Consider the following 22,151-nt stretch of genomic DNA (forward strand, 5'->3'; position numbering starts at 1 on the left):
TAAAAACAAGACCCTGACTGAGTACTGCTAATTTACCACCCATAGTTATCTTTTTTACTCACCAGATTTATCAGTACCTGTGTCATTAAAAAGATTCCCATGTGAATGATTTTGCATCCATTGTATTTTCATTGTGACTGTATTTTCTCACTGTCATCAGATTTCTTGGCATAAAAAAAGCTATATCCTAAAGCTTGGGGTCTCTGCTCTTGATGTGACCAGGGTTTAGCTTTACAGGGAGATGGCCTCCTTCCAACAAACCTATTTAGCTTGAAGTTCTGTACTGGTGTGACAAATTTTCACCACATATGTAGCACAGACCTTAATGCAAAATAGGCTTAAGATTTTATATATAAGTAATAGGTTTAGATATTGTATAAGTAAGCATAATTGTATCAGTTATGTTACAGTGGCCTCTAAATGCAATCAGTCCAGTGTCAAGCTGATAGATGGGTCATTTTCTACATAAGGCAATTATTTTGATGACGCATTCAACTGAATATAAGTCATTGGAAAGTCGGTTATTTATTTCGTATTTGAAATCCACGATATCATTTGTTATCTTTTAATTTTTGCTTTATAGGAATTTTTGGGAAACATTATATAAGAAATGATGCTAATTACAAATGATTTCTATAGAGCAAAGATATCATTTCCTTCTTAAATTAACTCCTCTTTATATGCAGATGCCAATTCTTCCCTTATCAATAAATTGATCTGAAAGCTAAACTATTCTAAACTCCCTTAATTTTCTTATGGGAGCACACTTTAGGTCTAAATATCACATGCCCATTTGGACCTAACCTTACGAGAGCTCATTGTGAATGTCGGTGGTTTTTGTGATGTATAGCATAAGAGGGAAAATTATAAGACTGGTCCTAAATTACTTTTATCTAAGGTAGCAGGGGGAAAACATGGAAAAATAGAAGAGAGATACTTTCCTCACTGCTCCATTTAGCTTTCTATTCTGTGCCCACCATTAGAGTGCCCTAGCCATGTTCACAGGCAATTCCAGTCAACCACAAGACTGAAAGAGCTTGGATATCTGCTCTTTCTTCAGTTTATAAAGCCTTTTTTCTGCCCACTAACTCACAAATCTCATTTCAGGAGCCAACCATGGCTTTCTATTTTGCCTGGGCTTCCCAGGGGGTCAGTCCATGGAGCAATGCAAGGGACATCACACTGCTCTTTTCTTGTGATCTCTTTACTCCACTGCTGTTTTTTTTCTGCTTCCATTCTATCCTCACTCAATGATTTCCATCATGCAATCCTTGACTGAGTCAAGTTCAGGCTCACACCAAGTATGCTACCCCAGAAAGAGGGAGAGTAAATTTCCTTCACACAATAGCAAGACTGGAGCTTCATATGAACATTTTCTCACATAGCTTGTATTCTTAAGGTTCCTACCCAGTGTGGATTCTCTGATGTACAGCAAGATGAGAGTTCTGACTGAATGCCTTTCCACACTGTTTGCATTCATAAGGTTTCTCACCAGTATGGATTCTGTGATGTATAGCAAGAGAGCAGCTCTGACTGAATGCCTTTCCACACTGCTTACATTCATAAGGTTTCTCCCCATTATGGACTCTCTGATGTACAGCAAGTTTGGACTTTTCTTTGAATGTCTTTCCACACTGCTTGCATTCATAAGGTTTCTCCCCAGTGTGGACTCTCTGATGTACAGCAAGATGGGAGCTCCGACTGAATGTCTTTCCACATTGCTTGCATTCATAAGGTTTCTCACCTGTGTGGATTCTCTGATGTACAGCAAGATTGGAGCTCTGAATGAATGTCTTTCCACACTGCTTGCATTCATAAGGTTTCTCCCCAGTGTGTATTCTCTGATGCTCAGCAAGACTATAGCTCCGACTGAATGTCTCTCCACACTGCTTGCATTCATAAGGTCTCTCACCAGTATGGATTCTCTGATGTACAACAAGTTTGGACCTTTCTTTGAATGTCTTTCCACACTGCTTGCATTCATAAGGTTTCTCCCCAGTGTGGACTCTCTGATGTACAGCAAGATGGGAGCTCCGACTGAATGTCTTTCCACATTGCTTGCATTCGTAAGGTTTCTCACCTGTGTGGATTCTCTGATGTACAGCAAGATTGGAGCTCTGAATGAATGTCTTTCCACACTGCTTGCATTCATAAGGTTTCTCCCCAGTGTGGACTCTCTGATGTACAGCAAGATGGGAACTCCGACTGAATGTCTCTCCACACTGCTTGCATTCATAAAGTCTCTCACCAGTATGGATTCTCTGATGTACAACAAGTTTGGACCTTTCTTTGAATGTCTTTCCACACTGCTTGCATTCATAAGGTTTCTCCCCAGTGTGGACTCTCTGATGTACAGCAAGATTGGAGCTCCAATTAAATGTCTTTCCACATTGATTGCATTTATAAGGTTTCTCATCAGTGTGGATTCGCTGGTGTACAGCAAAACTGGAGCTCAGTCTGTATGTCTTTCCACATTCCTTGCATTCATAAGGTCTCTCACCAGTATGGATTCTCTGATGTACAACAAGTTTGGACCTTTCTTTGAATGTCTTTCCACACTGCTTGCATTCATAAGGTTTCTCCCCAGTGTGGACTCTCTGATGTACAGCAAGATGGGAGCTCCGACTGAATGTCTTTCCACATTGCTTGCATTCATAAGGTTTCTCACCTGTGTGGATTCTCTGATGTACAGCAAGTTTGGACCTTTCTTTGAATGTCTTTCCACACTGCTTGCATTCATAAGGTTTCTCCCCAGTGTGGACTCTCTGATGTACAGCAAGATGGGAGCTCCAATTAAATGTCTTTCCACATTGATTGCATTTATAAGGTTTCTCATCAGTGTGGATTCGCTGGTGTACAGCAAGACTGGAGCTCAGTCTGTATGTCTTTCCACATTCCTTGCATTCATAAGGTCTCTCACCAGTATGGATTCTCTGATGTCCAGCAAGATTGGTCCTGAGCATAAAAGTCTTCCTGCACTGATTACTTTCATTAGATTTTTCTTGAGTGTGTATTCTTTGATGTTCAATATGAGATGAATTTTGAGGCACAACACAGAATTCTCTGAAAGTAAAATTATCAGGACCATAACTCATGAATCTTTGTAGGTCCATTTCTTCCATAGGAAGGCTCACCTCTGTTGGATTCGCCTTCAATTCAGGTCTTATCTCTACTTCTAAAAGAAACAAACAGTAAAACATACATACAGAGCAACATATACACATATATAACTTTATCTCCTTTCCTCAACTGTCAGAACATTAACTGCTTTATATCCTATTTCCTCAAGTAAAAAGAAGTCTTCCAACTTAATGGGCACAATCCATCCACTGAAAATGCAATAGCCTCAAAGCTAAAGAACAATGTAAATAACAAGGAGCTTCCCATGTGATCTCATTGGCTCTTCATAATAAATCTGGGATTTTGGATAGGCTAGTTTTATTATATTCCTAACTCAGACCATGATCTCAGAAGGACTGGATGAGTGACTTGACCCAAAATCCTGGCAGCTGAGATCCAATCTAGGCATACTCTGTACACAGTACTAGACAATTCACTTTCAATCTTTTAGCTTTCATTTTCATTGTCTAGACATTCAATCCTCTCTTTCTAGGTATGACATCACTGAGTGCATGTAGACTAAATATTCCTATTATTTCATCATCTAGCTTCTCTGTAAGCATTATGTAATTCTTCGTGATTGCTTTCAACCTTATTTTTTGTTCTAGTATCTAAGATCAGATGAAGAAATTCAGCACTCTTTTTTGCATTTATCCAAGGCATAAGATTTTGTTATGTTCCCTACTCCTTGAAAGAAGCCATTACTTTTCTTTAAATGCCTCTTTTCACTAAAATAAAATGCTTCTACTAAATACAATTTAAACAAAAACATGGCATTTCCCATGTTTAAAAATATGTCTCACTGTAGTTGAGTCCATGATCCTTTTGTAAGGAAATGGGCAAGAAAGCTCATACAGTTCTCTTCCTATTTCCTATCTTATATAGATATTGGCATTTTCATGGTATTCTTAAAAATCCCAGTACAGGTGGTGGTTCATTCTCATTGTACCTCAGAAACTTGCTAAGACTTTTAAAGCTGGGCAAGACATAGGAGCTCTTTTGGTCAACTATAACATGGACATAATAATATCAAGTGAGTCCTAGAGCTCCTAAGAGGACCTAATGAGATAATATTTATAAAGAATATGACATATATTAGGGGCTATATGCAAAAGGTGATGCTTATTTTTATCATTAGAATTTGGATTATTTCATCCTTTGATTGCTTTTCTCCTTAAAGTGTCATTCTTTTGACTCCTCTACTTCCAGATTTCCCTGTTGAATTAAATGCATTTCCATTCCCCAACACTCCTTGCTCCCTGGATCATCTGAGTAAGATTCAGGATCCGTGGCATCTTTCTAAACCACCTCCATATATGGGTTATAGATTGTGAGCTCCTGACTGGTGTTTCCCTTCCTCTGTATGCTCAGGGCTTAGCTCAGTTCCTAAACATATTCATTATTTAATACATGTTTACTAACTCGGCCCAGGGATTATGTCAGGTCCAACCTCTACCAGAATCCTTGCATTCTGGTCTCTCTCCTGGAATGCAAAAGCATGCTCTGATCTCAGCCTTGTGTTATTTCTTAGTAATCAACAGTAACTCAGAACTAGAGTAGACCCAATCCTGTAGATCCCAGAGGCTTCTGCTTAGGCTCTCATCTCCCTAAAGTGAGGTGCTATGGTCATCTGATTGTCCAAGAACAGGACAAAGACTGAGCACCAGAGACCAGGAATGGGCCTGGGCTGATGATTTAGGGAAAGCTTAGCCTTATATTGCTCCCAGTTAAGACAGCAGTCTTCACTCCTCCTCATGGGCTGCAGGTCAATGGAGAGAAGGAAAATCGGGAAACCAGCTCCCTGGCTTCACTCTATATTGAGGCTCCCTGACCTCAGCTGGGTCCTCACCATGACAAGGCAATTCTGTGATGTCTCCCTCATGGTTTCCCTTTGCCACTCAGCACAGCAGTATTCCAAATATTTCCCTGGTCTCCAAGTCTCCTTTATGGTTTCCTCCTACCCTTTACCTTCTGAGCTGAGAACTTGTCCTCATATTCCACTGAACAAAAGCTGGATTTCTCTGCAGGGCTCTCTTATCCTCCATATCTCACCCAGCTCAGCTGCCTCCTTTTCCTCTCTGGCCTCAGGATCAGAGGAAAGGGTCATTTTTCTCCTAGCTAAAGAAAATATCTTTCCATGGGCAAGGAAGCCCATCCCATCCCTCATCAGTCCATTCTTCCCTGCAGGGCCCCCATTGTTCTTTCATCTTCAGCCTTTTCCACACTAAGGAGCTAATGACTCTCTTTCTCCCCAATGCTCTAAACACTCTCACTTGATTTCTTTCTCCTCATGAGATACTGTCCCAACATCTTTCCTCAGGTTCAGGGCTAAACTGCTAGAGATGGCCATTTGCAGTGAGATGTGCCAATGTCTTTCCCATGTTTTCTCTGCTACATTTTCACCCAGAATCCTTAGTCTGGCTCTCCTGAAGTCCCAGGCCACCTCCCCTCATTAGACCCCCTCTAGTGCTCTTTCCCTTCAGTGCTTTCCCTCTTGTGACTGGCTGCCCTGGAGTAGGGATCTAGAGGGTTTCTACAGAACTGCTGGCATGCTGCTTGATATGTGCTCATCAGAGGGAGCTCCCTGAGGGCAGGGGATGTCCACTGCAGCCCTCTATGTCCTCCATAACTTAGCTCAGGACTTGGCACATTTATATGTGTTTTTGGATACTAAAGAGCTCAGAGGGGATAAGCTCAAGCCTTATGGAACCTGCAGGAGACTTTTAGGCCCTTCAGTCCCAAACATTGACTTCTTAGAGGGTCATAGACTGATCCCATGAAGGGAGTAGATAGGAAATGCAGTTCAACAGCCTTATCTTACAGATGGAGAAACTGAGGCTCAGGGGTTCAGTGACCTGCCCTAGAAGCCGCTGCTAAAACCTTTGAAAAAGAATTCCAAGTCAGGTCTTCCTGCCCCCAAATTTAGACCTGGCTTCACTAGAGCACTCAGAAGCCTCTGGCTCTCTCACACCACTTTTTGTCCTCCCTCACCTAAGGAGCAGCAACACAGGCCTTCTTGCTCCAGCATCCACAGGGGTTCCTTCTACTCCAAAGAAGAAACCAAGTATTCTGGGGGAGCTGGAAGCCTTGGGCATGAGGATTAATCAGGTAGGAGGATGGAGAGAAGTTCATCACTAAGTTATCTTTAGGGAATGGTTGGGGAGTCCAATGACTCCACAGAGACTCCCTCTGAGGGGTTCCCACAGAGGTTGTCTTCTCTCCTCAGTGTCAGTAATGCAGAAGCCCAGGGCAGGATGTGCTTGTTACCCTGCTGGGAGACCTCAAATGAGCTACAGCCCCCTCCCTCATCCTTTTCTGGTCCATTCTGGTCAAAACTCCTAAACTCCCATACTGGGTGGAAGGTCAGTGTTCTGGATCAGTCTGAAGCCCCAGACACAGGCACCTCAAGGGATCAGCTTTTGTCCCATCACCGACCCTGTTCCTCCCTCCCTGACACATCTCTGACCCTCATGGACTCTTCTCTCAGGGAGTCTTTGGCTCCCCTCCTGGGAAACTTAACAATCCTTATTGAGCGCAATGCTGTCTCTCAGACAGTCCATTGATCCTGACAATCACAGAGGAGGGCAAGCAGGAAAGCTTACGGGGCCTCCAGGAGGAGAGTTTCCACAGCATTTAGGGTGGAGAGAGAAGGTTGGGGAACTAATCTGGAGCCAGAATGTTAGGTTCCAGGGCATTTTCTTCAGAGAAGGCTGGACTCAGTTTTCTATTATCTGGAAATGAGAGGCAGCTAAAAGGGGAGGGGGCAGGGGCCTAGAATTAGAAGCAGGAAGTCCTCAGTTTACATTTTGCCACAAACAGCTCCTAGGTGGGTGCCTCAGAACAAGCCACTTAATTGAATCTATTTCTTCATCTGTAAAATGGGGATAACTGTGCCACTGAATTAGGAAGATGAAGGTGAGGAAGAAGTGACATGATATTAGAGAAAACCCTCAGCAGAGCACTGGGCCAAGAGCAGGTCTTTATAAAAGCTTCATCCCTTTACTTCTTTCTTCACTGGCTCTTCTTGAGGCTTAGGGCAATAGGAAGGAAGCCTAAGGACAAATCTGATCTCCTGGGGACACCAAGGTGTTGTGAGCCATACTGGTTAAAGAGAAAAAGATCCCCAATAGTAGATACACCCTAGAGGGGAAGAAGGTGGGAGGAAAAGCCTCCTGAACAGTTTTCCCAGATGGGTTTGGGAGACCCAATTCTGGGCCAGGGAGAGGCAAGATGGAATCAGCTCTGAGATTACTTGCATGTCTAAGATTCTCAAACACACAACTGATCTTGGACTTCAGGAGTACCAAAGGGAGACCCCAAGGTCCCAATACACAGTGCAAAGGCCTTTTATAGGAGAACAAGGCAGCAGGAGGGCCCTGGATCTGGGACTTGGCATACCAGCCCTCCTCCCTTCCTCATGTCTGAAAACTGCTCCCAACCCTGCTTGCTGCTGAGGGCGATATTCCCTTGGATGTGTGAATTTTAGATTTACTTCACCCTGCTTAGTCTTTAGAATTTTAGCAACCAGGAATGTATACACCCCCACTTAAGGATTAAGTGTGGGGGAAGAAGGTTTATGACCCATGTGTGCTAGCAAGTAACAAATCAAAAACAACTGACTGACCCCCTGGGCTGTCCAAAGCCAAGTTTAAGCCACCATTGGTACATGTGAGACACAGGAAGTGATGTAAAGAACTGCCTTTATATTTTGCATCACTTCTTGTGAGAGGGACTCTCTTGGTGGTGATAGTTGACTTGGAGGAGCTCCAGCATGGGACCTCAGACTGCTTCTCTGAGGCGACCACATGGTGAGTGTTAAGGCTGACTCCCCTTTTCCTTGGCTCTTTCTGGAGGCACTAGCCTCCAAGGGGGCCCCTGATCTTGGAAGAGGCCTCATAGCTGGAAGCAGAGCTAGATTTAATCTTCTGGGAAGGCCCCTTGGCTGAGGCCTCTGAATTCCCCCTGGTGCAGACCAGGCCGGAGCAGATCTTCCCTTTCTCTCTCTCATCCTCATTCTTAATTTCTTTCTTCTATTGTAAATAAACTACCATAAATTCCATTCTGACTTGAGTAACTCATTGGGATTTAGAATTTAAATCCCTGGTGCCCAATAAAAAATATATTCAGTCTCAACCCTAAATTTTACCCTTAATAGATGGCTGACTTGGGCAGCAGGGAAAGGGTTCCTTACCCACAGAGAGCAGGTTCCGGGCATTCTCCAGCATCACCTCCTTGTACAGCAACTTCTGGGGAGGGGACAAGAGGCGCCACTCCTCCCATGTGAAGTCCACAGCCACATCCTTGAATGTCACTGCCTCCTAGAGCAGCCCAAGGTAGAGTATAGAGGGCTGAAAGCCACATCACAATGAAGAACCCACCTCCGGTCAGTTACAAGAGGAAACTGACCCACAGAGAAGGGAGGGGCCCAAAGTCCCGCCCTTTGTCAGTGTCAGAGCCAGTACTAGAAGCTGAGTCTTTAAGAGCCCAATGGAGGCTTGAGAAAAGCAGCTCTAGGATGCTCTGAAGGAAGCCAAGGAGTTTCTAGTGTGTAAAGGGAAATCTCTAGGGGACTTCCAGTGCAGCTTGGATCCCAGGGGCTCCCAGGGTGGGATGTAGAAGTCAGTCACATGTCTGTGGCCCTGTTGCTATGTCCCAGGGTGGCCAGCATCAGGGTGAGTCACCAACGTACCAGGGTCTGAGCCATGGAGGGGGAAGCTGGGGAAGGTAAAAGACAGGAGAAGGAAGGAGAGGAGGCTTTTGTTCTACCCTCTGGAACTAACTGGCTCTCTGGGCTGGGGGTTTCTCTTGAAGCTTTCCTGATCTCTTGCTGTCTGGCAAGCCCAGTCTGAGGAAGTTGTATCAAGGAGATTTAGAAAGGCTAAGTAAGACCTCTCTCTTTACTAATAAATGCTCATCAACATGGTAATGAGCCCCCAGATCCATTTTTTACTTATAACACCGTGGAAGGCACGAGAAAAGACAGAATGTGTTCCAGAGAGCACAGGGACTCAGGATACAGCCCAGGTGACCTTGGAGAAGTCTGAGCTGATCTCGAATCATTTAGTTATTGATCCTATTTACCAGTAACTGTTTTTGTCTGGTAACTGTCTGAGTCCTGGTCCAGCCTGTAATAGGTGAAGTACAGAATTTAGCTCTTGGGCACTTTATCTCTGTTCTAACCTCATTCCAAGGCATTCTCTGACCTTGGAAGATATATGTATATATACACATACATATAACTAAAATAAAAGTTTATTTTAAGATAAGGGAAGGAAGGGAATTGTGCTCGTCTATCTAAATCCAAAATCAAGTTACCTTACACTAACACTTCTCTACCTATAAATCTATTAAGAGTGAAATTAAACACCCTTAGTTAATATATAAATTGGGAAGGAAATGAAGGTAGCAGGAACAGGGTTCAAAGGAAGGTCTCACTGACAATTATCCTCTGGAATCTTGAGCAGCTCTGTTGGAAACCATTCTCAGCAGCAATGGGAACACACAGGGATAGACTGAATCACAAGGAAAGCCACAGGAGAGAGAATATCTAGGTCCACCCCAGAAAAACTAGACAGAGACTCCTCCTGGCTGCTTAACTGTCTCTCTCAAAAGAAGAAACTGCCTATCACTTTTTCAGGAGTTCTGGAACCTTCTGTTTCTGCCTTGTACGATTTCCTGCTCCTGCTTTGTAGCATTGCTCTCGCTCCTGCTAATTTCCCTTTAACAGCTCTGACCTTGCACTGGGCTCAAACAAGAATCTCTTCTTAGTCTGAGGACAGAAGGAGGGCTGGGGTATTGCTGGCCCCTTATTATTCATTATTCCATTCAGTCACAGTGTTCCTGATTATCCCAGCTCTGTAACCACTGGTAGACCCTCTATCCTATTGTTTCTTTGTTCTGTCCTCCCCCAAACCTATAAAAGAGATCTATTTTTCTGCTTAGGGTTTGGAGCATTAGCAGAGACAAGCCCCTGACCCCTTTTATTGATAGGAAGCATACCCCTGCTTGTCTTCCTTAGAGCCTCAGTTTACCCTTTGGTTACATTTCACTGCCAACACCTGCAAATGTGAGCTTCACAATGTTAGGCAGAACAGTACATGTTCACTAATGAAGAGGAGTCTATAGTATTTTTAGGAAAAGATCCCCGAAGGGAAGAGATCATTTGCTCTGTGAGCACCCTGAGCAACAGAAATGCAGGAGAAGTGAATAACTAAAGACAACAGTAGCAGCAGCAGAAAAGAGAGCAGAAAGAGGCTTCTTTTAAAAAATACAGGCAAGGAGAAAGGGAAGGAGGAAACCCAGAGAGGGTAAAAGGTGAAGGAGAAGACAGAGGGGATCATGGAAAGAATCTTCTGGCATCCCATCTGCTCCAGGAGGATGTTTCTTGTGTTGGACTGCAGGACCACAGAGGAGAAGAGGTAAATACAGAGAAGACAAGGATACATGTAAGGCATCAAGGACCAGAAACTTTCATTTCCATTCCCTCTATATTCAGCACTTGTTCTTCATTTCTGGGGATTCCCTAAGAGGTGAAATACAGTCCTTGCCCTCCAGGAGCTCACAGTCCAGTGGGGGAGGGAGACAATACATACACATGGACACAAAGCAAGCTCTGTCTAGGAGAAATAGGGAAGAATGGAAAGAATGAAGGCACTCTGACTAAGAGGGAAGAGGAAAGGTTTCCTGTAGAAAGTTTTAGTCTTTAGTTGGGATTTACAGGAAGTTTAAAGGGGTCAGTGATCTGAAATGTGGAGGGAAAATATTCCAGACATGAGGTAAAGACATTGAAAATGCCTGGAACTAGACACAACCAAATCGAGTGCCAGATCTGGCATCAGGTAGACCTGGATTGAAATGTGACCTCCATCATTTCCTAGCTGTGTGATCCTGGGTAAGCCACTTAACTCTGATTGCCTAGTCCTCATCACTCATCTATCTTAGAACTGATCCTAAGATGGAAGGTAAGGGTTAAAAAAAACACACACACACACACACACAAAAAACCATTTCCATTTGGGGGCAGTTAGATGGCTCTGTGAATAGAGAACTAGAACTAGAGACAGAAGATCCTGGGTTCAAATATGACCTCTGACACTTCCTACCTATGTGACCCTGGGTAAGCCACTTACCCCCCGTGGCCTACCTTTGTAAAAATGGAGACTTGAATCCAGGACTTCAATCCCCAGAAGTCCTTGTTCCACTTCCCCAGAATGCCTTGTAACCTCACCTGGGCCGAGAGCGAGATGGGGTATTTAACCTGGTTGTAAAAAGGCTTGGGCCTCTTCCCTATTTCCGCTTCAGAGCACACACGGTTCTCCACCTAGCAGGCAAGATGTGAGTGGTCGTGAATAGGCTCTCTGGGCCTAGACACGTGCTTTTCTTACTTGTGTTTTCTTTATATTTTAATCTTCAATAAACCTCTAAAAATATAATACTCCTTGCAGAGAGAAACTAATTTCTACCTTGCCTCAGTTTCCCCTAAAATTTAATCTTAACACCTCTTAGCCATCCTTCTGCATCACAACAGATGCTTACCACCAATTCTAAGACAGATAGTAAAGAAATGTTTTAAAAGTATGCAGCTGAAGGAATCCAGGAGGCCAGGTTCCCTAGATGTAGGAATACAGACTGAGTAAGACAGGAAAGAGGGCTTTCAACACCAAACAGAATGGTTTGTATTTGATCCTGAAGGGAATAGAGAGCCATTGGGGTTTATGGAGTAAAGGAGTGACAGGATCAGAACTGCACTGTAGGAAAATCACTGGTGGGAGAATGGAGGAGGCCTTGGAATGGGAAGAGCCTTGTGGGAGACAGATGCTGCAGCAGGTTGTCTTAATAGTCCAGGAGGGAGGTGATGTGGGCCTCCACCAGGATGATGGCAGTCACACAGGACAGAAGGGGCTGTATTGGAGAGATGCTGCAATGGTGAAACTGATAGGTCCTGGTGCCATATTGAATATGTGGGTAAGAGAGAAGTGAGGAGTCAAGGGGAACTCCTTGGTTTTGAGCCTGAGGGATGAGGATACAGCTATGGGGAAGGTGGGGGGTTCTGTCTAGGTGAGAGAGAACAATGTGTTTTGGACACACTGAGCTCAAGATGTCTATTGATCACCTAGTGTGAAATCCCTATAAGGAAATTTGAGATGAAAGACTGGAGGTCAGCACAGAAATTGGGGCAGAAAATGGAGATCTGAGACTCATCAGAAGAGAGATGGTGCTTGCATCCCTGGTAGCTTATGAGATCACCAAAGGAAAAGAGTAGAGGGCCAAAGACAGAGCTGGAGGAACTCCCTCACCCTAACCCTACTGTTACAAGATCTAGAGGAGGAGCCAGAAGAGAAGACAGAGAATCACAGGTCAGAGACATAGGAACTAAAACAGAAGAGAGCCATGTCCTAAAACCCTAGAGAAGAGAATATTGAGGACAGAGTGGGCCAAAAGCATCAGAGGCTGCAGAAAGAACTGAGAAAAGGAGGACTGAGGAGAGTCTCTATCGTTTCAGAAAGAGAAGAGCACACAGGGGAGAAGGTACAGAGGAGAAGGCAAAGCCTGAGAAGGAGAAAGGAGAAAGATGGAGGCCCTACCTTGATGTGGAAGGGGGTTCCACTGATGAACGTTCTCATGGATAAAGGGAGATGAGGACTCACACTGAGGCCAGAGAGACTTAGTGCCTGCAGTCTACTTGTCCTGAGGTGGGGAGGCTACAACTTGTAGTGGGGGGTAGAGGTGTCCAGTGTGGCACTTGGAGGACTGGGATAGCTTTGACCCAGGGACCAGATTTCCAGGCAAATGTAGAAGAAAATAAAGAGGTTAAATGTGACAAGTGAAAGATGAAATGCCTGAGGAATCAAAGTTCTACTCTTCTGATCATATCAATTTATTAAAGCAATGTATGCCTACTGTCTAACCAATAAGGACCAGGCCCTTTCCTGGCCTTAGGGCTGGACATTGAAATCATGGGGAAAAGAGACATTTACCTTAAAAGAGATGAATTAAATAGGAACAATGAATGCAAAGGAAACAATTCAATGTTGGGTCATCTGCTTTCTAACTGAAGAAAAGATTAGGGACTTGCCAAGTTGGGATGGGGAAGAGGGACAAAGGAATTTCTCTGAAAAGGGGTCCCACTACTTCCCAATATCTGTAAACAATCAAAAGAACAAAGAAGCAATAACTGATTGATCAATAGGGATACGGTTTGCAGATAAGACCCACTGAGATACAATTAGGAGAAAACTCCTTCCATCAGTCTCAGAATCTGACTTTTCCTGATCAACCTAAGCTCAAGCCTTTGCTGAGGGTCTCTAAACAGCAGGTACAGGCAGTCCAGTTTCCCAGTCTGGCAGGGGGAGGAATAACATAATGCAGCTTTCTCTCAATTCTCCCCATTGAATAAACTTTCCACATCAGACAGGATTTGGATGAGGCACCCAACTGAACAGAAGGGAACCAAGCCAGCTCCAGAACTTAGTCACCAGATGGAGAATGTTTCCACAATTCACCTCTTGCTGCCCCAAAGTCCTCCCTTCCTTCCCAAGAGGGAATCAGCTCAGTAGATGGCACTAGGTCGGCTTGTCCAGTTTCTTCACACATCCTAAAGGAAATGCTGAGACCATGCTTTATGGGAAATGTAAAGGTTAAAATTAACAGCTGGACAATGATTATATTGAAATTATGTGGTCACCAGTATTTATTATATCTTGAGTCAGAAATTTATTTACAAATAGAGGAAACAATAAAAAGATATGTGAATGGGGATAGAGAAGTTATCTATCCTATCAATCTAAATATTTTGCTCTGGGTCTGCTTAATCCAGGCAAAGATTAATTAGCTCTCAACCAGGAAGGTTGGTAGTAACAACTCGGGCCTCCGCCAAGATGGAAGCTAGTCTCTCCAGACACTAGGAAAGGGGTCAGCCTTCATTCACCCAATGAAGTAGTCCAAGAGTCAAAGTCCAAGTAGAAGCCAATATCTGAGCCCATGATCCAAGTCAAAGTCTCCAGTGAAGCTTTCTTGAAGACTATCTAAGGCTATCTCCAGAAGACAACCTCTTCAGACTATTTTCTCAAAGACAATGTTCCATGGAAGGAGTTCCAGGCTTGCTTTTATGGTGACTTCTTGTCCCTTCCCCTCTTCACAGGAGCCAATCACAATTTTCAAATTGTCTAGGGGGCAGTGTCTGTGGGATCAACTTCTCATCTTCTGAAGGTTAAGTTCTCATAAAAAAAAAAAAATTCACAAACTCCCAGCTGGTTGACTAAATCTAAAAGGTTCAGTTTCCTAACTGAATTTCTAAGGGAGTGAATTCTCTAAGTACCTTGTTAGCTTCTCACCTAGTACAATATAGTGTTCAATTTTTTGTTGATTCCATTTAAAAGTCTTCAATCTAGTGAGGTACTAAGTAGGGGTACTTAAGTTCGAGTTAACTGAGGATAGACAACAGAGTAAAGAATTCTCTTTCACAGAATATGGAGAACAGAGATTTTCTGGAAACATCAGCCATGTCAACCTTGGCATCTTTCCTCAGAAAGGGGAAGCTCCACACTTTAGTCCACACAAATTTCTCTAGTGAAACCTCACAGAAGTGGCTTCAGATTGTACAGAATTCTTAGAGAGTATGAAATCCAAAAATTAAATCCAGGAGAAAAAAAAAATGTAATTTTGTCCCTCATGCCATGACGAAGAGGGTATCTGACAGGGCTGGATAAAATCATAACAAAATTCATTTTAGAAAAAAAAACAAAAGATCAACCATATCAAGGAAAATGATAAAAAGAAGCCAGGATAACTGGGGAACAGCACTACCAGAGCTCAGACCAGATCACAAGTCAGCAGTCATTCTAAACCAGGGTACTGTTAAGATAATAAGGAGATAAAGCAATGGAACAGATTAAAGAAAATACCTCCTGTCAAGGGACAAACAAGCAATTTGGGAGAAAACTTCTTATTTGGAAAAAATTGCTAAGAAAATTGGAATGCAGCCTGGAAGGAAATGAGGCTCAGAGCATAAGCCTACACCATACTCTTCTAGAGTATGTTCTAGAGTATGGTTTAAAGAAATGTGACTTTAATATTAAAGATCAAAATATAAGAAGGTAGGAGAGAAACAGATCATACACACCTCATAGCTACAGGGAAGTTGTATGTAGAATAATATTTTATTTTCTCCCCAATTACAGGTAAAAACAATTTCTAACATTCATTTATTTAAAATTGAGTTTCAAATTCTCTCCCTCCCTCCCTCGATTCCTCCTCCCTGAAAGAGCAAGCAATCTCATCTAGAGCTTACCTGAGCAATCACATAAAATATTTTTCCTTATTAGACATTTTGTGGAAGAAATCTCAAACCAAAGAAAATAAAAGTAAGGAAAAAGGGGAAACGTTTTGTTCTGAATTAAGAGTCCATCAGTTCTTTCTGGTTTTTCTCATCATGAGTCCTTTGGGATTGTCTTACAATACTGAACTGCTAAGTCATTCAGAGCTTCTGACCCCACAGTGTTGCTGTTATCCTATAAAATGTTCTCCTTCTGATCATACTTTGCATCAGTTCATGGAAGTCATCCCAGGTTTCTCTGAAATGATGCTGCCTGTTACTCCTCATAGTCCAACAGGGGTTACACTATAATCACACACCAAAACTTGTTCGGCCATTCTCTAATTAATGAATGTCCCTCCATTTCCAATTCTCTGCTACCACCAAAAAATCTGCTATATAAATATCTTTGTATAAAAAGGTTCTTTCCCCCTATTGGGGATCTCTCTGGGATACATGCCTAGATCAAAGGTTATGCAAGTCTGAAAGCCTTTTGGGCAGAGTTCCAAATGGTCTCCAAAATGGTCAACCAATGGATGACAACTCCACTGATAGTGCATGAGTGTCCCAGCTTTCACACATCTCCTATGTGATCATTTTCTTTTTCTGGCACAATGGCCAAATTGTAATATCAGGTAGATTAGGGATGGGGTTAGATGTTAAAATGTAGGGCCAATATCAGAAGAATAAACTTTGGGAAGGCTGTCTGTTGACTGGCAGGCCCAGTCCAGGCAAAGCCTGTACTGAAATAACAAACACAGTCCAGGTTATAAAAGATGGATTTAATATTCTAGGGAAGGTGGAAAAGGGATTTGATTAAATCTAAACTAAGGACAACTACCTAAAACCCACCAGATTTTAATATCTCTTCACAGAGATTTCTTCAGAGTTAATTTCCTACTCTAATCCTCCCTAACTGCCTAAATCCCCAATCCCTGATCTTAACTAAACCACCCTTAGCTGGTTTTAAGGAAAGGGTCTGTGTAAACCTGATAGGGCCCAGGGAAGGTCCTAGATCCAAAAAGGACCCACGCCGGGTCTCACAATCAGATGCACCAGGAACTACAGTAGGTAACAGATCACCACAGAAGCAGAGCAACATGATAGCAAAGCAGGAAGGCAGCCGGACAGCAAGACAGGACAGGGAATTCAGGGTAGTATCAGCCACTAAGGAAAAGCAGCCTGTCTCTCCAGGTCAAAACCAGAGAAAGACCCCTAAACCTCAATTAACTGTCTCTCCCTTACTTTCCCATTCTAGAATTTTCTCCCTGTTAGTCTCATGCCAATGCAAACTTGCTCTAACCCTCTCTTCCTTATAACAGGGGGACCGGGAGGGCAGCAGATAGCTTCTCCCTTCCTTTGTGCTGAGCAGTGCCCAGCACAGACCTGGATGCTCCTTCACACTGGCTGACTTGGGCTAAGAAGTGGGAAAGAGGAAGGAGCCAGAGAGACCCGGGAAGACTCAAGGACCTGAGGCAGAAGCCAATGAGCAGCTCCAGGGGACAATGTCTTCCCTGAGGACAGCAGAGAGCAGGGGACACCCTCAGGCTCAACTCCAGACCAGACTCAAGAGGGAATAGGTGAAAAGAAGCAGAAGAAGAGGGTGTGAGTGTCACCAGGCAGAGAGCAAAGACAGGATCCCTAGACAGGGAAGGAGGAGTTGATGGTCGTCCTTGGCGCTTGCTTGTGCCCAGGGAGAAATCTAACTTGGGAGGCAGAGCCTAGGGTGAGCTCTTGAGGTCTGAGCTTCCCAAGGCCTGAGGAATCACTCCCAAAGCTGAGAAGAGAGCTGGGAAGGACTGTTCCTCCTGCCTGGGATGTGGGGACAGAAATGGCCCAGCAGGAAGGAGGGAGCAGCCTTCCAGCCAATCTTGTGTCAGAGCCAGGGAAGGGCCTCCCAGGCTGATGGGGCTCCCTTCTGGGGCTGGAATGCACTTACCTGGGCTGGGAGTCTGTCCCTCTCAAAGGTCATCCCTGGCACTCCAGGCTCCCTGTAGAGGCAGCAAAGTGGCCCCAGTGAGTCCCTCTGGTGAAGCTCCTCCATCTTTTCCTGGCTATGTCTCCCCACTCAGGCTCCTGCCCCTGCCCCCACTTTCTGACCCCCGGGATGGAGCTCCAGCCAAAGTTCTTGCCAACAGGGCTCCCTTGGCCCAAGAAATGTCTGACTTCTCTGCCCCTCTGAGCAGCAGGAGCTGGCCTGCAGCCCCTCCTCCCAGGGCACTCCCTCTCCTTTTATCCCCAGTGTAGAAAAGCCCATCTTCCTTTGGGCTCCCTCTCTGGGCCAATTGCTCTTGGTTGGACCTCAGAAGAAAGCTGCTCTGATCTCCCTCTAGCTCAGGATCTTGCTCAGCCCCATCCCTCCTGGGGCCAGCCCTAGGCCTCTGTACCCTGAGCTGGGGAGGGAGAGGGGACCCAGAGGGGAGAGGTTTTCCCTTCTCTTCCCAGGCCCAAGGCTGCCCCACAGGGATCTCCCCAGGGTGAGGAGCTGTAAGAGTCACCCACCCAGGGTCAGGCCTGCTCTCACGGGAGAGCCTGTTACCAGCAGAGGGAGCAGGGGCAGCCTGGGAAGAGAAGAGGGTCTGGAAGGGGCAGATGAGCCCCTCCTGCTGTTCCTCCTCTTCTGCCCCTTCCCTTCTCCCATCCTCCCAGACCCCCAAGAGGCAGCAGGGCTTTGGGATCCCACACAGGAGGGGCCCAGGCAGAGCCCAAATCCCCCTAGCAGAAAAGAGGCCTGAGGGCTCTGCCAGAAGGGGGGCAGGGAAGCCTGGGGAAGGGGAGCCAAGGGAGGGGCTGGGAAGGCACAGGGTCCAACAGAGCTCCTGGCAAGGAGGGCAGGGACCCTGGGGAGACTCAAGTGTTCCTGGGGGTGGCTGAGCCTGGGAAAACAGGGTGAAGGGGGGCTGGGGTGTCACTAGGAGCTGGGGAGGGGAGCCTGGGACCCTCTGGCACAGCTGAGGCTGGGAATCCCTAAAGGGAACTGGAGCCAGGGAGGCCAAGGCCTGGGCCCTGATGGGGACCAGCTCAAGGACCAGGGGGCCAAAGAAGGGGGCCAGGAAAGGGCTTTGGCTCCTGGGAAGGCCTGGGGGCAGGAAGGCAGAGCTCAGGGATCCTGCCAGAGGGTAGCACAGAGCAATCTCAAAGCAGGAGATGGGGTCAGGACAGCCTGGGCTCCTGGAATGGCCCCTCTCGCCCTCTAGACTCCACCCTAGGGATGGGATTCCCCTTGGGCCACCCCCTCCAGGCTGGGCAGGAGAGCCCCCCTCCCCCTGCATCAGCACCTCTTTCCCTCCCCCACCATCCTAGGGACCTTCCCCCTGCCCTCACCCCAGACAGTCTAGATACAGCCTGAGGGAGGTGGGGGCAGCAGAGAGCTCCTGGGGGAGAGCAGGGCCCCATGGTGGAATGGGTGGGTGGGTGGGGGGGACTGAGGGAATGTGAGGCCTTCAAAGAGGTGCCATCTGGGAGTTGGGGGGGGGGTGAACCATCTTAGGAGAACCGGGCAGGTGAAGGGGGGGGGCAGTGAGGGTGGGGAAAGAAGGGGGAGAATCAAGAACCCAGCCAAGCAGCCAGGTCAGTTGAATCTGATAAGAAACTGACCCAAAGCCCAAGCCCTGCTCTCTAGGGAGGGGGAGGGGCTGTAGGAGGACCCCCAGGAGCTTTCCCATCCCAGAAGTCCTCAAGTGCCTGTTGGAGGCCCCCTTGGGCTGGGGAATGACCATGGGGGTCCCTCCTAGTACTCTAGGGGGAGACCAGCCAACCTCCAGAGGGAGATCCTCCAGCCAGGAAGCCCTTCCAGGGGGCCAAGCCACGTTCAGGGTTTAAAGACAAAAGGGGGAGCCTCAAGAGCACAGGAAGAGTCTGAGGCCAGACTGGAACCCAGGCCCTCCCCAGGGTGGGGGGCTCCTTTTGCCAGAGGGCAGTCCTCCCAGTGGAGAAGGCCCTCCTCCTCCCTCAGCCCTGCATCCCTGACTTCAGGGCCTTCCTGGGGCCCAGAGGAAATTCCCCCATAAGGCTCTTTGGCACTCCCAGCCCTAATGGCCCCATCCCCCTCCTCCCTGCCACCTCCTCTGCCCTGGGCCACACCAGCCTCCTGGGGGGTCCATGAACAGCACCACAGGAGCCTCTTTTCTGACTGTCCCCCAAGGGCAGCTGACAGACTCTCCCTCCCTAGCTTCCACCACTGGCCCACCAGGCTTCTCTACAGTCCAAATGACAATCTCCTCTCCTCCAGGAAGTCCTCCTGAATTCTTCACTCTCTGACCTCTCTGTTCATTATTACCTTTTTAGCCAGAATGGAGCCTGCTTGGGGTGACTGAAGCTGGGGCTGTCCAAGGAGTGGGGGAAGGGGAGGAGGGGGAAGCAGTTTCAGGGTCTGGGGCCCAGAGGCTGGGAGGCAGGACTCCTGGGTCCTTACTGAGAGCGGTAAAACTGCATCCGGTACTGCCCCTTCCCCGAAACCCCCTCCAGACAGGACGTTTTAGCAGGAAAGAAGATCCCGAAGAGGAAGCCGGAGGCCAAAGCCGACCCCTGTCAGACACCAGAGCAGCCCGAGGATACACAGTAAGTACCCTGCAGGAAATTTGCACCCAGGCGCGGCCCAGTCCAGCTCTGCTCCGGCCCCAGCCAGCTCCGCCCAGCTGCAGAGTCCCAGGACATGGGGGGAGGGGAGGGGCTCAGGGCTTAGAGGGGATCCAGGAATTGGGTTCAAGGAGGCACAGACGGGAGGTGTCTGCCCCCGAGGGGCTCGTCAGAGGTAGAATTCGAACTCAGTCCCAGCCGGGGGCTAGTGTCTCCTGGCTCCATATCGCTAGTGGCTACTGGCTCTAACGTGTGGGGAGGGAAAAGATACTCTTTGCCTCCCGTCCTTCCCCTCCCCCATGCCCTCCAGGAGCCAGGCCGCTCCACATCTGGCCCCTCCCCACTCGGCCCCCCTTTCCCGCTGTCCCCCGCCACCACTTCATAATTACCGAGGCTTCAGACGCGGTGCGGAGGGAGTTCCACAGCCGGCTGTGGGGCCAAGGCGGGAAAATATTTGGAAGAAGAGGAGAGAAGACGCGGAGCGAACCTCACTTCCTGCTTCCCAGAGGCCTCTGCGCTGCCTGTTCCTGGTCTGGTTTGCCCCGCCCTGCTCCTAGAGGCGGAGCCTACCTCCCCAGCCCCCCCGCGGGGCTCAGAGAGCCAGTGCTGCAGGTGCTCCCCCGCTCAATTTAGGGCGCTCCGGCCTCCGGGGTTTCGGTATGAACGAAAAGGGTCCCGGGGCCACAGGCTTCCCGATAGTGCGGGTGCAGCAGAGATATTCTCTTCCTCCCCCCACGCTGGCAGAGAAATGTGGGCGTGGCCAGGCTCCAGAGACGGTCGGGTAGTGACACCTACTGGAGGTCTGCAGGAGGATTCCAGGAAAGAAACACAGGCAGAAGAAAGTAGGGCAAAGCCCCGCCCTCTTGGCCCGCCCTCCTAGCCACGCCCCCCTCTGCTCAGGCGTCTCTGGCCACGCCCCTCTTGGTCACCAGTTAAAAAATAGAATTTCAGTAAAATTGGAGACTGTACAAAACTTACAGTGAAAAGATTAATTGCTTAGGACTTGCAATGCAGAATTAATTCAGAATTGAATTATTACTTACCAAAAGTGCTTGTCAAACTGAATTTGAGAATTGCAAACAATGAGTACAAAGTATTGAAGAATTTAATATTAAGTTATGAAAAGATGTGATGCAACATAAACAGATTTTGTGTGATCTAAAATCTGGATAGACATGTGAACCTGCAAAATTGTCACCCGGAAGCATTTACTATTCTGTCAAACAATAGGCAAAAGTATAATGAACAGGATTTCAAAAATGGGGAATTGTGACAAGGAAATCACTTTAAAAGACTGATATATATTAATTTAAGGTCGCCAAGGAATTCAGCTATGTAATTCCTAAATGAAAACTCAAGTCAGCCTTCAGCCTTTTATAGAGTTTAATTACTAACAGGAGGAAGAAAGGAATTAGAGAGAGAGAGAGAGAGAGAGAGAGAGAGAGAGAGAGAGAGAGAGAGAGAGAGAGAAAGGGGAGAGAAGGGAATAGGGCTTAAATACCCCCTCTGTTTAGGCTGGGCCAAAAGGCCCACGCCCTTAGATAGCTGGGGCAAAGAAAGGAGATCAGTCCCTATTACTCACGTGACCAAAATGGAGAAACAGTCTCAGGGGCCTCCACCTCCAGCTTCCTTCAGAGCAAGCTTCTCAGAGCCCCTCTCCAACCACTCAAAGCCAAAACTCTCCAACCCACCACCTCAGTCCTCAGACCCCTCTATCTTTAAGGAAACCATCCAAGTTCCCTCCCCTCAGTTCTCACATCTACCAATCACTGTCCATCATTTTCCCTGTGCCAATGGTGGCTCTTGCTTAACCCAGGACCGCCCAGAGGTCTGTGGCTTTGCACATGTCTGTTGAAGGTCATATTCTCAAATAATTAAATCTTGATCTTTTGCTACGGCCCTTCCTAAATCCTGTTACCCCGAGTAGGGTAGAGATTGGAATAATTAAATTTTGATCTATGCTGCAGCCCTTCCTAAATCCTGTTAGGACTGAGTAGGGTGGAGATTGATTCCAAGACTTGGTTCGGTCATTGCAAGAATCTCCATTGTATCAATTCTAAAATCAATCATGACTCAAAGAAATTCCTGTTCTATGCTTAAGCATAGGTCAAAGTCCTTTCCATTGTTCAGCAAAAGGTTT

General features: G+C 46.5%; 1 protein-coding gene across 1 annotated transcript; it reads right to left on the reverse strand.

Moving 5' to 3' along the window:
- Positions 1-506: 506 nt before the first annotated feature.
- LOC103103629 (zinc finger protein 420-like) lies at positions 507-20,745 on the reverse strand. The gene is made up of 4 exons (XM_056821292.1): positions 20,401-20,745; positions 17,373-17,424; positions 8,312-8,438; positions 507-3,175 (listed from the first exon to the last, which is right to left on the reverse strand). Exons 2-4 carry the CDS (start codon positions 17,403-17,405, stop codon positions 1,404-1,406), a joined length of 1,932 nt encoding a protein of 643 aa, XP_056677270.1. The 5' UTR covers positions 17,406-17,424; positions 20,401-20,745; the 3' UTR covers positions 507-1,403.
- Between the last annotated feature and the right edge of the window lie 1,406 nt (positions 20,746-22,151).

Source organism: Monodelphis domestica, chromosome 3 (assembly GCF_027887165.1).
Source record: "Monodelphis domestica isolate mMonDom1 chromosome 3, mMonDom1.pri, whole genome shotgun sequence".
Taxonomy (NCBI): domain Eukaryota; kingdom Metazoa; phylum Chordata; class Mammalia; order Didelphimorphia; family Didelphidae; genus Monodelphis; species Monodelphis domestica.